This window comes from Chiloscyllium punctatum, chromosome 42 (genome assembly GCF_047496795.1).
Source record: "Chiloscyllium punctatum isolate Juve2018m chromosome 42, sChiPun1.3, whole genome shotgun sequence".
Lineage (NCBI taxonomy): Eukaryota > Metazoa > Chordata > Chondrichthyes > Orectolobiformes > Hemiscylliidae > Chiloscyllium > Chiloscyllium punctatum.
This window is the reverse complement of record NC_092780.1, coordinates 1,217,465-1,234,755: the sequence shown is the minus strand read 5'-3', so window position 1 is coordinate 1,234,755 and position 17,291 is coordinate 1,217,465. Positions and strand designations below refer to the sequence as shown.

At 50.4% G+C, this 17,291-nt stretch overlaps 1 protein-coding gene across 1 annotated transcript in view; it reads right to left on the bottom strand.

Moving 5' to 3' along the window:
• The window catches only part of erbb2 (erb-b2 receptor tyrosine kinase 2), a 72,456-nt gene extending 55,236 nt beyond the window's left edge, over nucleotides 1-17,220 (bottom strand). The window contains exon 1 of the mRNA XM_072561170.1: nucleotides 17,097-17,220. Within this exon, the coding sequence (XP_072417271.1) occupies nucleotides 17,097-17,151 (55 nt within the window). The 5' untranslated portion in view covers nucleotides 17,152-17,220. The remainder of the gene's footprint in view (nucleotides 1-17,096) is intronic.
• Between the last annotated feature and the right edge of the window lie 71 nt (nucleotides 17,221-17,291).

Sequence of the window (17,291 nt, the reverse complement as noted above, 5' to 3'; positions counted from 1 at the left end):
ATGGAATGCCCTGCCAGTAGCAGTGGTGGACTCTCCCTCTTTATGGGCATTTAAACAGGCATTGGATAGGCATATGGAGGATAGTGGGCTAGTGTAGGTTAGGTGGGCTTGGATTGGTGCAACATCGAGGGCCAAAGGGCCTGTACTGCGCTGTATTTTTCTATGTTCTATGACAAGCAGATGGGCATTGTTGCTTTCTTAGTAAGAAATGGAATTAATTCAATAGCAAGAAATGATATAAAGTCAGAATGCACAGAAGCTCTTGGGTAGAGATGAAGAATCATTTCTTTGCGATAGTCATGATGTGGGGCAGAAAATAAATCAGGAGGTAAGAAAGGCACTATTATAATAATCATGGGAGATTTCAATATACAGGTGCACTGGGAAAATCAGTTTGCTGTTAGCTCAAGAAAAGGAATTTGTGAAATGTGTCAGAGATGACTTTTTTTGGAGCAGCTTCTAGTACAGGCCATTAGAGAAAGATAATTCTGAATATGGTGATGTGAGCTTAAGGTGACGGAACCCTAAGGGGCAGTGACAATAACACGACAGAATTCACCCAGCAATTTGAGAGGAAGAAACTGGAATCAGATCGAATGGTATTATAATTGAGTAAAGGTAACCACAAAACATGAGGAAGAAGCTGGATCGAGTTGATTGGAAGGGGCACGTAGCAGGGAAGATGTGGGTCAATGGCAGGAATTTCTGCGGGTAATTTGGGAGGCACAACAAAAAGTCATTCTGAGGAAGACACAACATGATGGGGAACATGGCTGACAAGGGAAGTCAGAGACAGCATAAAAGCAAAAGAAAAAGCATACATTGTGGTAAAGATTAATGCAAAGCCAGAAAATTGGGAAGCCCTTAAAAAGAAATAAAATGGAGTAGTTAAAATAAGAGAGTAAACTAGCTCGCAATATAAAAGATAAAGAGCTTTCTTTTGATATCTAAAAGGTAAAGAGAAGCATGAGTCAACATTGGATCACGGAAAATGAGACTGGAATAGCAGTAAGGGAGAGCAAAGTAGCAGCAGAGGAACAGAATAGCTGCTTTGCATCACTTTTCATAGTGCAAGAAACCAGCAGCATACCAGAACTTCAAGAGTCAAAGTGAATGCAGTAGCCATCATTAAGGAGAGAATTCTGGCGAAGCAAAAGCAAGACTACCACCTGGTGGTTCTGACCTCCATAATTATGAAGTGCTTCGAAAGGTTAGTCATGGCTCACATCAACGCTAGCCTCCCAATCTACCTTGAACCCTTGGAATTTGTCTACCAGTACAACAGGTACATGCAGATACCACTTCCCTAGTCCTACACCCATACCTAGAATATACCTAGATAATAAGGACATCTAAGTCAGGCTTCTACTTATTGACTACAGCTCTGCCTTCAACACCATAGTGACCTAAGCCACTGATTCGCCCTCTGTAACTGGATCCTCAACTTGCTGACCCATAGACCACAATCAGTGAGGGTAGACAACAGCACCTCCTCTACGTTAATCCTCAGCACTGGTGCGCTGCAAGGCTGCATACTCAGTCCCCTACTGTACTGCCTGTACATTCATGACTGTGTGGCCAAATTTCATCCAACCCCATCTATACGTTCGCTGAAGACAGCACTTGTTAGAGAAAAAAAACTGCATCTGCTGGAATCCAAGATAAACAAGCAGAAGTCTGGGAGAACACAACAAGCCAGGCAACATAATGTGGTGGTGAAGTCGATGTTTCAGGAGTAACCCTTCCTCAGGACTGGAGGTGGGTGTAACTGGGTGAGGGAGCAGGGTGATGAGATGAGGATACGTGGAGTCGAAGAGTGTGGGGCTGGAAAAGCACAACCAATCAGGCAGCATCCAAGAAGCAAGACAATCGACGTTTCGGGCATGAGGTCTTCATCAGGAAAGAGGGAGTGGCCCAAGGAGGCTGAGAGTTAAATGGGAGAGCAGATTGGGCCGGGTGGGGGGAGGATCTGAGAATGTAATAGGTAGATGGAGGTAGGGGTGAAAGTGATAAGTCGGAGATGAGGGTGGAATGGATAAGTGGGAAGGAAAATGGAAAGGTAGGACAGTTCAAGAGGGTGTGCCGAGTTGGAAGGTTCGATTGGGATAAGGATCCACACGGGACCAATGTGGATTTCACCAGTGTCTTATTTTCCTTCCCCCACCTTATCCCAGATCCACCCTTCCAACTTGGCACTGCACTCTTGAACTGTCCTACCTGTCCATCTTCCTTCCCACCTATCCGCTCCAACCTCCTCTCCGGCCTATCACCTTCACCCCTGACCTTTATCTACCTATTGCATTCCCAGATACCTTCCACCCCAAGCACCACCTCCCCTCCCATTTATCTCTCAGCCTCCTTGGGCCTCCCCCTCATTCCTGAAGAGCTCATACTCGAAACGTAGACTCTCCTGCTCCTTGGATGCTGCCTAACTGGCTTTGCTTTTCCAGCACCACACCTTTCAACTCTAATCTCAGCATCTGCAGTCCTCACTTTCTACTAGGACTGAATGGAGACAAGTAGTGGGTACGATAAGGAGGGATGAATCCAATAGGTGGTTGAGAGGAATGGAAGGGAGGGGGAGGGGCTCGGATATCTAAATGGGGAAAAGCTTCAGAAATCTGAAGCACAAAGTGACTTGGAAGTTCTAGTTCAGAATTCTCATAAGGTTAACATAGAGGTTCAGTTCGCAGTTCGGAAGGTAATGCAATGTTAGCATTCATTTCAAGAGGGCTAGAATACAAGAGCAGTGATGTTCTACTGAGGCTGCATAAGGCCCTTGTCGACCACATTTTGAAATACTGAGAGTACTTTTGGGCCCTGTATCTAAGGAGGTATGTGCTGGCATTGGAGGGTGTCCACAGGAGTTTTACAAGAATGATCCTAAGAATGAAGTACTTTGAGCCATGAGGAGCAGGTGAGGACTCTGGATCTGTCCACATTGGAGTTTAGAAAGATATGGGGAACCTGATTGAAACTTACAGAATACGGAGAAGCCTGAATAGAGTGAACAAGCAGATGTTTCCACTAGTTGGAGAGACTAGGACCCAAGAGCATAGCCTCACGACTGAAGAGATTACCCTTTAGAACTTTTTGAATTAGGATACCCTTTTTTGTGATGTGTCCTGAAGTACAGAATACAGTGAAAAGTTTTATAATGTCACTTCTCATGGCGCCATCTTTGGTACAAAGTACCTAGGTACAAATCTTAGGTTCAAAATGAGGAATAAAAAAAAGGTAGTTGCATTATTTTACATTGATTCATAGTATATGCTAGAAACATGACAGTTGAAAGGATAGACATTACAATCAGATAAACAAATTACAAATAAATATTACAGTAGATCAGCGCAGGGGCTTCCATATGTGGTCTAACTGCCCACACCAGACCCCAGTCCAACAATTAGGTAAAAACAATGACTGTGAATGCTGGAAACCAGAGTCTAGATTAGAATGGTGCTGGAAAAGCACAGCAGTTCAGGCAGCATCCGAGGAGCAGTAAATTTGTTCTTTCAGGGCAGAGGAAATGACCTGGGAGTTGCAGTGGGAGAGGGACTCCCTGAGATTCTTGTAGAGAGAGGAGTAAAACTTCTTCAAGGCAGGCATCCTTGCAAGAGGATTCATAGTAGGGTTAAAATCAACGAGGTAAAAACAATGACTGCAGATGCTGGAAACCGGAGTCTAGATTAGAGTGGTGCGAGAAAGGCACAGCAGTTCAGGCAGCATCCTGATGAAGGGCTTTTGCCTGAAACGTCGACTTTACTGCTCCTCGGATGCTGCCTGAACTGCTGTGCTTTTCCAGCACCACTCTAATCTAGACCCCAGTTCAACAATTGTCCCTGCTTCACTCCAAGGCTCCACACTGGCTCTCTGGTGCTCCAATCTAAGTTTTCTCTGGGACCCATTTCCCCACGCCAGCCTCCACTCCAGGACACACTTCCCAGCACCGGCCTCCACTCTAGGACTCACTTCCTCGCACTGGCCTCCGCCCTGAGACTCGCTTCCCTGTGCCAGCCCCAGATTCATCTCCAAGGCTCACCAGCTCCTCCATTCCCCTCCAGGTAAGTTCAAGTCACAAACTGAAAACAAAAATGCAGAAAAGGAGGAAAAAGAGAAAAGAGAAAGAAAAAGAATAGGTGGAGCAGAGGAACTGAGATAAGGAGGAATTTCTTCAGCCAGAGAGGGCTATACAAGTCAACTTACTGAGTGTATTTAAGACAGATAGACAGGTTCTTGATTGGTAAAGGGATCAAGGGTTACAGGGAGAAGGCAGGAGAATGAGGTTGAGAAATATATCAGCCATAATCAAATGGTGGATTAGATTTAATCAGCCAAATGGCCTAATTCTGCTCCTATGTGGTATGGTCCAAACGTTCAGTAGAAACAAGCCCAGTATGTCTAACCTGTGTCTACAAGATAACCCACTGCTTCTAGGTATCAATCTCACAAACCTCTTCAGAACTGCATCCATTACATTTGCATCCTTCCTTAAATAAGGAGATCAAAACGGAGTATGCAAGATGTGGTCTCACCAATGCCCTGTATAATTTACTCAGAATATCTTTAGCTGGATGTGTAATTCCTCTCGCAATAAACAATAGCATTCATTTAGCCTTACTGATAATGTGCTATACCTACATACTATTTTTTTAGTCCATATAACATATCTAAATCTCTGCACCTCAGAATTCAGCAGGCTGTTTGTCTGGGAGGGACCAACATGGATGAGTAGGTTGTTCAGCAAAGTGCGCAAGGACCGTGACAAAACAGTGGGTGTGCCACAGGGATCAGCACTGGTTCCACTGCTTTTAGTAATTTATTCAAATAATTTGACTATGAATATAGGAGGTATGGACATCAAAAATTGGTGGTGCAGTAGACAATGAAGATTGTACAAGGGATCTTGATCAGATGGGCCAATGGGCTGAGGACTGGGAGATGGAGTTTAATTTAGAGAAATATTAGGTGTTGTATTTTGGTAAGGCAAATCAGGATAGGACTTATACACTTAATAGTAGGGTCCTGGTTTGGTATGCTTACCTCCATTTATCAGAACATTGAGTCAAGGAGTTGGGATGTCATGTTGCGCTTATAGGACATTGGTACAGCCAATTTTATAATACTGCATACAATTCTGGTCACCCTTCTACAAGAAGGATCTTGTTAACTTGAGATAGTTCTGTCAGGACTGGAGGGCTTCAGCTATAGGGAGAGGCTAAATAGGCTGGGGCTTTTCACCCAAGTGTCAAAGATTGAGGGGTGACCTTATAGGAGTTTATAGAATTTGAGGGGCATGGATAGGGTGAATAGCCAAACTCATTTCCTCAGGTGGGGAAGTCCAAACCTCGAGTGCATAGGTTTAAGATGAGAGGGGAAAGAATTAAAAAGGACCTGAGGGGTAACTTTTTCCATACAGAGGGTGGTACATGTATGGAACAAGCTGCCAGAGGAAATGAAGGCGGCTAGTACAATTACACCATTTAAAAGGCATTTGGATGGGTATATGAATAGGAAGGGTTGAGGGATTTGGGTCAAATGCTGGCAAATGGTACTAGATCAGATTGGGATGCCTGATTGGTGCAGATGAGTGCACGAAAGGGTCTGTTTCTGTGTTGTATGACAAGTGCTTTATTAGTTGGGCTATCATTACAGTCTGTGAATTGAGGAGAAGTCCCTCTTGGGCTGTCCAGCTCAGTGCTGGAAGGAGGAAAATACCATAAAGACCCTCAGAGTCACAAGCTGAACAGTGCCATGAAAGAAAAGAACCGCAGAGGCCAGAGTCCCCAGAGGAGGCAGAGACAGAGCAAACTAAGCAATAAGCTCATTCACAATGTTATCAAGAGGATATTAAGCAGCTCAAATGATATTGTCAGAAGAGAATAACAGGAGACTGGGTGCCTGGTTGATTCAAAGTGCAAAGTTCTTATGAAATAACCCAACCTGTAAAGGAATAATCTCTAGAACTGCCCTTTAGTAAAACAGTGAGTAATAAACAGAGATGTGACTACAGGCACACAACATTGTGTAAACCAACATAGGTATCATGCCTTCTTTGCAGTCACGCTGTGAAAGTAGACTGCTCAAAGTGCTCCAAGAAAACACAAACAGGATAAACTAGTCTGACCAACTTCAGGCCAAAGACAGCCCCAAAAATAACACAAACAGGCTGCTTGCAAAGCTTCATGGCACAAACAACTTAACAAAGACTGGCTAAACCAGAACAGTTTATGCATGTGGGTGGTGTTCAATACACTTTGTGAGCTGGCACACTTCAGAAACAGAACTCGATGCCTTGTTTGGGATGGGCTCGGCATCTCAGGCTGAAAACAATGACAAAGACTGTCTGAGTCTGTGTATCCTAATGATCATGATATGGAAGAGAAACTTTTGAACATTACACCTCCCACTTTCCCAGTCTTGGGATTTCATGTTTCAGGTCAATCATACTTATCTTATGGTCATACAGCCAGAACAGCTCTCAGAATCTGGTCTGTGCAGGCACAGAGTTTAAACAGTTCTCCCATATTGCTTCATACAAAATAAAACTTGCAAATACTGGCTCACAATCTTTAAATATTATTTGTAGGCTGCATCTGGACATTATTGGCAGGTTTGTCACCCAAGTGGAGGACCAATGCTGAACTCAAACCACTCCAATCTCATGGTTACTCAGCAAGTAACCCTGGCAGAAACCTGGCTGATTTCCCTACCAGGAGAAAGTGAGGACTGCAGATGCTGGACATCAGAGCTGAAAATATGTTGCTGGAAAAGCGCAGCAGGTCAGGCAGCATCCAAGGAGCAGGAGAATCGACATTTCGGGCATGAGCCCTTCCTCAGGAATGAGGAAAGTGTGCCAAGCAGGCTAAGATAAAAGGTAGAGAGGAGGGACTTGGGGGAGGGGCGTTGGAAATGCGATAGGTGGAAGGAGGTTAAGGTGAGGATGATAGGCCGGGGTGGGGGTGGGGGTGGGGGTGGAGAGGTCAGGAAGACGACTGCAGATTAGAAAGGTGGTGCTGAGTTCAAGGGTTGGGACTGAGACAAGGTGGGGGGAGGAGAAATGAGGAAACTGGAGAAATCTGAGTTCATCCCTTGTGGTTGGAGGGTTTCCAGGCGGAAGTTGAGGCGCTCTTCCTCCAGCCACCGTGTTGCTATGGTCTGGCAACGGAGGAGTCCAAGGACCTGCATGTCCTTGGTGGAGTGGGAAGGGGGAGTTGAAGTGTTGAGTCATGGGGTAGTTGGGTTGGATGGTCCGGGTGTCCCAGAGGTGTTCTCTGAAACGTTCTGCAAGTAGGCGGGCTGTCTCCCCAATATAGAGGAGGCCACATCGGGTGCAGCGGATGCAGTAAATGGGTGTGTGTGTGGAGGTGCAGGTGAATTTGTGGCGGATATGGAAGGATACCTTGGGGCCTTGGAGGGAAGTAAGGGGGGAGGTGTCGGCGCAAGTTTTGCATTCCTTGCGGTTGCAGGGGAAGGTGCCAGGAGTGGATGTTGGGTTGGTGGGGGGTGTGGACCTGACGAGGGAGTCACGGAGGGAGTGGTCTTTTCGGAATGCTGATAGGGGAGGGGAGGGGAGGGGAGGGGAGGGAATATATATCCCTGGTGGTGGGGCCCGTTTGGAGGTGGCGGAAATGACGACGGATGATACGATGTATACGGAGGTTGGCGGGGTGGTAGGTGAGGACCAGTGGGATTCTGTCCTGGTGTCGATTGGAGGGGTGGGGCTCAAGGGCAGAGGAGCGGGAAGTGGAGGAGATGCAGTGGAGAGCATTGTCAACCGCGTCTGGGGGGGAATTGCGATCTTTGAAGAAAGAGGCCATCTGGGTTGTTCATTATTGGAACTGGTCCTCCTGGGAGCAGATGCAGCGGAGACGATGGAATTGGGAAAATGGGATGGCGTTTTTACAGGGGGCAGGGTGGGAGGAGGTGTAGTCTAGGTAGCTGTGGGAGTCGGTCGGTTTATAGTAAATGTCCGAGTTGATTCGGTCGCCCAAGATAGAAATGGAGGGGTCTAGGAAGGGGAGGGAGGAGCCTGAGACAGTCAAGGTAAATTTGAGGTCGGGGTGGAAGGTGTTAGTAAAGTGGATGAACTGTTCAACCTCCTCGTGGGAGCATGAGGCAGCGCCAATACAGTCATCGAAGTAGGGGAGGAAAAGGTGGGGGGTGGTGCCAGTGTAGCTGCGGAAGATGGACTGTTCCACATATCATATGAAGAGGCAGGCATAGCTGGAGCCCATGCGGGTGCCCATGGCTACTCCTTTGGTTTGGAGGAAGTGGGAGGATTGGAAAGAGAAGTTGTTCAGAGTGAGGACCAGTTCAGTCAGTCGAAGGAGGGTGTCAGTGGAAGGGTACTGGTTGGTACGGTGGGAAAGGAAGAAGCAGAGGGCTTTGAGTCCTTCGTGATGGGGGATGGAGGTGTACAGGGACTGGATATCCATGGTGAAGATAAGGCATCTCTGCATACCTCTACATGGTCCTGTTCCCCTTAGTCCAAGAAGTCCCCACTTACGCTCGGGACACCACCCATGCCCTCCACCTCCTCCATGATTTTCGCTTCCCGGTCCCCATCTTCAGAGAGGTGGGGGGGGGGGGCAAGAGGGCGGGTGGGGCAGGGGGAGAGGGGAGCAGGGAGGAGAGGGGGGGTCAGGGACGGGACAAGAGAGGGGGAGGGGCGGGGACAGAGAGCGTGCAAGAGAGCACGAGTGTGAGAGACTGTTTCTCACAGAGAGAGAGTGCGAGTGTGTGTGTGTCTGGGAGAGGGAGAGAGAGAGAGGATGTGTCTGTCTGGGAGAGAGAGAGAGAGTGTGTGTGTCTGGGAGAGAGAGAGAGTGTGTGGGTCTGGGAGAGAGAGAGAGGTTGTGTCTGTCTGGGAGAGAGAGTGTGTGTGTGTCTGGGAGAGAGAGAGAGTGTGTCTGGGAGAGAGAGAGAGTGTGCGCGCGTCTGGGAGAGAGAGTGTGTGTGTGTCTGGGAGAGAGTGTGTGTGTGTGTGTGTCTGGGAGAGAGTGTGTGTGTGTCTGGGAGAGAGAGAGAGAGAGAGAGAGAGTGTGTGTGTGTCTGGGGGGGGAAGAGTGTCTGTCTGGGGGAGAGAGAGAGAGTGTGTGTGTCTGTGTGTGTGTCTGGGAGAGAGAGTGTGTGTGTGTTTGGGATAGAGAGAGTGTGTGTGTGTGTGTGTCTGGGAGAGAGAGAGTGTGTGTGTGTGTGTCTGGGAGAGAGAGAGTGTGTGTGTATGTGTGTCTGGGAGAGGGACAGAGAGAGAGGGTGTGTCTGTCTGGGAGAGAGAGAGTGTGTGTGTGTCTGGGGGGGAGAGAGAGTGTGTGTGTGTGTGTCTGGGAGAGAGAGAGCGAGAGAGTGTGTGTCAGAGAGCGAGAGCGAAAGAGTGTGTGTGTGTGTGTGTCTGGGAGAGAGAGAGAGAGAGTGTGTGTCTGGGAGAGGAAGAGAGAGAGTGTGTGTGTGTCTGGGAGAGAGAGAGAGAGAGAGTGTGAGTGAGTGAGTGTCTGTGTCTGGGACAGAGAGAGAGAGAGAGCGCGGGGAGGGGAAAGAGAGCGCGGGCGCGCGCGAGGGGGGAAGAGAGCGCGGGCGCGCGCGACGGGGGTGGGGGGAGAAGAGAGAGAGCGCAGGAGCGCGTGAATGAGTGAGTGCGTGCGCACGTGCTTGACAGAGTGCACGCATGAGTGTGACTGAGTATATGCCCAGAGAATATGAGTTTGTGCGCATGAAAGAGAGAGTGCGTATATGAGAGAGGGCCTGTGTGAGTTCAATTGTGTCTGTATGTGTGTTTGTGTGAGAATGTATAGTGTAGTGGGGTCACCTTTAATGTGATATGAACCCAAGATTCTGGTTCAGGTCATCTTCGTGACTTGCAAACTTAGCTATCAACCTGCTTGGGGACTCTATCAAGGCAGACTTCGGGAAACACAACAACGCAGAGTCACTGAGCTAGCCAAGTTTTTTCTTAAAACTGTCCACCCCTGTCCAACACCTCCACACTGGTACCTCCGCATCATAAAACAGTTAAAGTTAGCTTCAAATTTAAAGAAAAAGCACTAATATAAAAGCAAAATACTATGGATACTGGATATCCAAAATAAAAACACAAAGTGCTAGAGAAACTTGCAGAACTAGCAACAGCTATGAAGACAGAAACAATATTTGGAGTTCAATGCTGTAAGCAATCATTAGACTGGACATTAACCTTGTGGCTCTCACCAAGACACTCAGCACTGCTGAGTTTCTCCAGTATTTTGAATTCTTTTTAAAGAAACAGTTAATTGCCTAAAGTTGGGCGTACATCAGAATATTGCTTTTTTAATGCTCTGGCCAATGAATGGCTAAAAGATTAATAAAGAGCAAAACCAAAATACAAAAGCAATAAAACAGTAAACAAAGTACTGGATTAGTGGTGCTGGAAGAGCACAGCAGTTCAGGCAGCATCCAACGAGCAGCGAAATCGACGTTTCGGGCAAAAGCCTTGCCCAAAACGTCGATTTCGCTGCTAGTTGGATGCTGCCTGAACTGCTGTGCTCTTCCAGCACCACTAATCCAGTATTTGGTTTTCAGCATCTGCAGTCATTGTTTACTAAGGTAAAAACAAAGTACGTCAGTCTGACAGAAAACGAATCTGGGGAATTAATAACAGAAATGTTAGATGAACACTTTTTTTGCATTTGTCTTCACCATAGTGGACCACAAATAATATCTCAGATATAACTGAAAATCAGAAAATGGACAGAAGAAATGTAAGAAAATTACAATTACCAGGAAAATGGTGATTATTGAAGCTGCAGGCTGTAAAGGAATATAAATAGTCTAAGTCACAAGGAGTATAATGTGGGAAAATGTGAATTAAAAATGCAGATTGTCACAATGATGCAAGATTGTACAGCTCTGAGATGCACAGGGATTGAGGTGCTCTTGAGCACGAATCCAAAGGTTAGTTTGCAGGTATTGCAAATATTTAGGAAAACTAATAGAATGTTATTATTGCAAGGGGAACTGAATACAACAGTAAGAGGTTATGCTTCAACTATGCAGGGCATTGATAAGACCACATCTGGAGTACCAAGTGCAGGGTCAGTCTCCTTATTTAAAGGAGGCAAATGTGTTGGAAATAGTTCAAAGGAAGTCAACTAGACCAATAGCTGGGACATGTGGTGGTCTTCCGAAGAAAGGGTAGACAGACAAGGCCTGCACCTGCTGAAGTTTAGAAGGAATAGAACCCATTTGATTGAAGCATAAAGATCCAAAGAGGTTTTGTCAGGGTAGAATGTTTCCTCATAAGAATATTCAGAATTAGGGGTCACAGTTTAAAAATGAGGAGTTGTCCTATATGAAAGAAATATGGAAAAATCTTTTCTCAAGGAGAGGTAAGTGCCTTGAAAACTCTTTTCCTCATAAGCCAGAACTGTCTTTGAATATTTTTAAAGAAGAGGTAAATAGATTCTTGATAAACAAGAGGCTTAAAAGGTTATTTTTTGGGGAGGAGGGGCTGACACACATGGACTTAACTCATCCTATTGAATGGCTGAGCAAGTTCAAGGGGCCTGCCCCTAATCTGTGTGTTTGTATGAGCTGCCACATGCTTCCACTGCACAAAGCCTCTCAGTAGATGCTTAATGAGAAATATTACCAGCACAGTTGGATGGGTAATGCCTTTACACTACCATCAGAAATGTGGCATAGTTGTTCAAATAGTAGCTCAGTAAAACATAAAAAAACTCAAGTATATAATAGTTCCTCTCAAGATGACAGTGGGAAAGTTTATATCCAGAAACTTTCAAATATGTGATTTTAGACATTCAGCTGGTCACTTCCTTCACTGACCATACAATATTCCCAAATGACAATTTCCTGTTTGAGCTGAAAGTAATGCGGAGTCCAAGTAATCTTTATACAAAACCAATGGAATATAATCTTACTGTTGACTCTTCAAATAACATCCAGAACCAACAAATTATTTTTATTTCCTGTTGGCATTAGATGCCTGGTCTTCCAACAGCAACCTGTGTGTGCATGAGCCCTGTCAAATTGGGTCTAGGAGTCAAGAAAATCCCTCCAGGCAAAGCCTAAAATCTGATTACTCATTGTCTGAAACTGTCAGTGAATGAGGTGTCTTAAAAATACTTTCCAAAGTGACATCATGCTTTACTGACAATTAAACAATTCCTCATCAAACAACTCTAGTCTTGATCACAAGCATCACGATTGTATTGAACCATTCAACTGCGTTGCAGTACTTAAAAATTAACTTTCCAAGGACATTAACACAGTCTGTCCTTATCTTATAGCTACTTTTCCTAGTCATTTTGGCTCCTATCTCATGGTGACTGCAGGCAAAATCTTCGGCTTCCGTCAAATTGCTGGTGACCCAGTAGTATGCTTTGTGACCACAGTAAACCACAAAATTTCTACTTTTAAAGAACAAGCAAGGTGCAAGTATCCCACATTCTTCAGCGCACTTCCATTGCCACGAAATCACAAGAGACTGCAATGTTTAAAATCAAAGCAGCAGTTAATAAATTACATGTGCCTGTAAATTATGCTTTTATGTCATTGAACCACACATTCTGAACAAAGTCAGGCAATCAATAACTTAAACATTCCAATCAAAGCCATTGAAGAAATGTGTTCTAGAGCAGTTCCTTATAGCTACTCTTCAATTAATTGTCAACAGAAAGGCACACATTAACAAAACACGCTATCATCACCAGGCTATCAAAGCACTTTATAGCCAAGCAAGTACTTTTTCAAATACAATCACTGTTAGGAGATGCAGTAGCTAATTTGCACACAGCAAGGTCCCACGCACAGCAGTATTAGTGTTCGATCAATCTGTTTGAGAAATGCTGACAAAGGAATAAACATTGGCGAATCTCTGTTCTTTTCCAGAATAGTGGCCAAACTGATTTTTAAAATTTCCCTGAAAGTTCAGATGCAACCTCAGTTTAATTCCTCAACCAAAAGACAGCAAATCCAATCGTAGAGCATCCCTCAATATTACATAAATACTGGCCAATCAAACTTGCAATGTCATTTAATATGACCACCATCTTGGGTTTCAACTCAACTTTCCCATCCACACTCAGTATTTCTCTATTCCCAGAGACCAAAAATCTGTTAAGCCTTAAATATATTCAAGCTTGGAGATTCCACAACCTTCTGGAACAGAACTTGATGACTGTGTTCAAACCCTAGAAAGGAAATTGATCCTAGAATTTTGACAACTGACATTCTACAAATAACGTGCCAATTGATTCATAGCTGGGCTTCTGACCCATCTCCTTTCCATTACCAAGACCAGTTAACTTCACTGAAAACAACAAATGCTGGAGATTGCAGGGGGTCAGACAGCTTCCATGGAGAGAGAGCAAGCTAATGTTGTTAGTCTAGATGACTGTTCATCAGAGCTGAATGTGGAGGGATCTGCATTTATGACATAGTTGGAGGACACGCAAGCGGAGGGTGCCGATGGAGAAGAGATGTTGATAGCTCAGATTAAGTGATCGAAATGTGAGAATGGCAGAACAATGGTTTGTCTCCTGCCAGACTTGAAAGGACAAAGTCTCCCCATTGGGATGGAGGGAGGTGAGAAAGAACATGATTACAGGCTAAAAGCAAAGAAAGAAATGGGAGCTGGTTTGTAATATTTGCCACATCCACATCCAAAATCTTCAAATATATACTTTTTAGCTCTATATTCAAAGAAATTACATACTCGCAACTGTAATCTCACATTCTGCCCTCCAATCACTTGACATTATCCATAACTCAGTTGCCACAACCTAACTCTCTCAGTCATATCCACCAATAAACTCCACTCTCACTCTCAGACCTGCTGCACACATTTTCAAATTCCCAAAATCCGGTCCAAAACAATGCATACCTGGCTCACACAAACCTGTATCATTTCCCTCACATTTTAAGATCACCAGGTACCTTCCCTTTACAAAAATGACAAGTGACAATCTGGAGAAGACCCTTACACTGCCCCTAAATTGGCAATGCCTTCAGCCACCTTCACGATGCACTCTGGAAAAACCACCTGTTAGATTTCTCTCCTTCAAATTCAACTGTTTCACAAAAAAAAAGTCTAACAAACATACATTGATGGACGATCGATGCTAAGCACCGCACTGTCGGGGGGTCGGCGCCGAGGGAGCGCCGCACTCCCGGGGGGTCGGCGCCGAGGGAGCGCCGCACTGTCGGGGGGGGGGAATCGGTGCTGAGCGAGTGCCGTACTGTCGGAGGGTCGGTGCTGAGGGAGCGCCGCACAGTCGGAGGGGGGGGAATCGGTGCTGAGGGAGTGCCGCACTGTCAGAGGGTCAGTGCGGAGGGAGCGCCGCACTGTCGGGGGGGGGGGGGGGGGATCAGTGCGGAGGGAGCGCCGCACGGTCGGGGGGGGTCAGTGCGGAGGGAGTGCCGCACGGTCGGGGGGGGTCAGTGCGGAGGGAGTGCCGCACTGTCGGGGGGGGGGGGGGGGGGTCAGTGCAGAGGGAGAGCCGCACTGTCGGGGGGGGGGGGGGGGGGTCAGTGCGGAGGGAGTGCCGCACTGTCCGGGGGGGGGGGGGTTAGTGCGGAGGGAGTGCCGCACTGTCGGGGGGGGTCAGTGCTGAAGGAATGCCGCACTGTCAGGGGGTCAGTGCGGAGGGAGTGCCGCACTGTCGGGGGGGTCAGTGTTGAAGGAGTGCCGCACTGTCGGGGGGGTCAGTGCCGCACTGTCGGGGAGGTCAGTGCGGAGGGAGTGCCGCACTGTCGGGGAGGTCAGTGCGGAGGGAGTGCCGCACTGTCGGGGGGGGGGGGGGGGGGGGGGGGTCAGTGCGGAGGGAGTGCCGCACTGTCGGGGGGGTGGGTCAGTGCGGAGGGAGTGCCGCACTGTCGGGGGGTGGGGGGGTCGGTGCTGAGGGAGTGCCGCACTGTCGGGGGGTCGGTGCGGAGGGAGTGCCGCACTGTCGGGGGGGGGGGGGGGGGGGGTCGGTGCTGAGGGAGTGCCGCACTGTCGGAGGGGTCAGTGCTGAGGGAATGCCGCACTGTCGGGGGGGGGGGGGTCGGTGCTGAGGGAGTGCCGCACTGTCGGGGGGTCAGTGCTGAAGCAGTGCCGCACTGTCGGGAGGTCAGTGCGGAGGGAGTGCCGCACTGTCGGGGGGGGGTCGGTGCGGAGGGAGCGGGTACTGTCGGGGGGTCAGTGCTGAGGGAGTGCCGCACTGTCGGGGGGTCGGTGCTGAGGGAGTGCCGCACTGTCGGGGGGGGGGGGGGGGGGGGGGGGGGAGTCGGTGTTGAGGGAGTGCCGCACTGTCGGGGGGGGGGGGGGGTCAGTGCTGAGGGAGTGCCGCACTGTCGGGGGGGGGGTGTCAGTGCTGAGGGAGTGCCGCACTGTCGGAGGGGGGGGTCGGTGCTGAGGGAGTGCCGCACTGTCGGAGGGGGGGGGTCGGTGCTGAGGGAGTGCCACACTGTCGGAGGGGTCAGTGCTGAGGGAATGCCGCACTGTCGGAGGGATCAGTGCTGAGGGAGTGCCGCACTGTCGGGGGGGGGGGGGTCGGTGCTGAGGGAGTGCCGCACTGTCGGGGGGTCAGTGCTGAAGCAGTGCCGCACTGTCGGGAGGTCAGTGCGGAGGGAGTGCCGCACTGTCGGGGGGGGGTCGGTGCGGAGGGAGCGGGTACTGTCGGGGGGTCAGTGCTGAGGGAGTGCCGCACTGTCGGGGGGTCGGTGCTGAGGGAGTGCCGCACTGTCGGGGGGGGGGGGGGGGGGGGGAGTCGGTGTTGAGGGAGTGCCGCACTGTCGGAGGGGGGGGGGTCAGTGCTGAGGGAGTGCCGCACTGTCGGGGGGTCGGTGCTGAGGGAGTGCCGCACTGTCGGAGGGGGGGGTCAGTGCTGAGGGAGTGCCGCACTGTCGGAAGGGGGGGGGGTCGGTGCTGAGGGAGTGCCGCACTGTCGGAGGGGGGGGGGTCAGTGCTGAGGGAGTGCCGCACTGTCGGGGGGTCGGTGCTGAGGGAGTGCCGCACTGTCGGAGGGGGGGGGTCAGTGCTGAGGGAGTGCCGCACTGTCGGAAGGGGGGGGGGTCGGTGCTGAGGGAGTGCCGCACTGTCGGGGTGGGGGGGGGGGTCGGTGCTGAGGGAGTGCCGCACTGTCGGGGGGGGGGGGGGGGGTCGGTGCTGAGGGAGTGCCGCACTGTCGGGGGGGGGGGGGGGGGGTCGGTGCTGAGGGAGTGCCGCACTGTCGGGGGGGGGGGGGGGGTCGGTGCTGAGGGAGTGCCGCACTGTCGGGGGGGGGGGGGGGGGTCGGTGCTGAGGGAGTGCCGCACTGTCGGGGGGGGGGGGGGGTCGGTGCTGAGGGAGTGCCGCACTGTCGGGGGTGGGGGGGGTCGGTGCTGAGGGAGTGCCGCACTGTCGGGGGGGGGGGGGGGGGTCGGTGCTGAGGGAGTGCCGCACTGTCGGGGGTGGGGGGGGGGGTCGGTGCTGAGGGAGTGCCGCACTGTCGGGGGGGTGGGGGGGGGTCGGTGCTGAGGGAGTGCCGCACTGTCGGGGGGGGGGGGTCGGTGCTGAGGGAGTGCCGCACTGTCGGGGGTGGGGGGGGGTCGGTGCTGAGGGAGTGCCGCACTGTCGGGGGTGGGGGGGGTCGGTGCTGAGGGAGTGCCGCACTGTCGGGGGGGGGGGGGGTCGGTGCTGAGGGAGTGCCGCACTGTCGGGGGGGGGGGGGGTCGGTGCTGAGGGAGTGCCGCACTGTCGGGGGGGGGGGGGGGTCGGTGCTGAGGGAGTGCCGCACTGTCGGGGGGGTGGGGGGGGTCGGTGCTGAGGGAGTGCCGCACTGTCGGGGGGGGGGGGGGGTCGGTGCTGAGGGAGTGCCGCACTGTCGGGGGTGGGGGGGGTCGGTGCTGAGGGAGTGCCGCACTGTCGGAAGTGCCGCCTTTTGATTCACAATTTGCTTTCTGCAGATCAGGGTCGTTAAGGCTCCTGAACATTGTGTGGATATTGAGCCGTGACCACTCCTCCCACCGCAGCAACACATTCCCTCAGGCTCAGGCTGGCCCACCGTTCCCAGCACCAGCCCCACCTCCCCAAACCTCTGGAACATTCCCCGTATCCCCCACCCCCCGAACCTGGGCCTTACCTGGCCGCTGGGCCGAGCCGAGCGCCGCGAGAAGCACAAACCCCGCGAGCCGCATCGTCCCACCGGCCGCGCGAGCTCCACTTCCGGCCGGAGCGGGCCGCGGCTGGAGGGGAGGGTGGAGCTTGCGGGGCTGTGGGCGGGTCACTGAGTGGTGCGTGACGAGCGGAGCAGGACTGTGGTGGGCGGGGCTGTGTA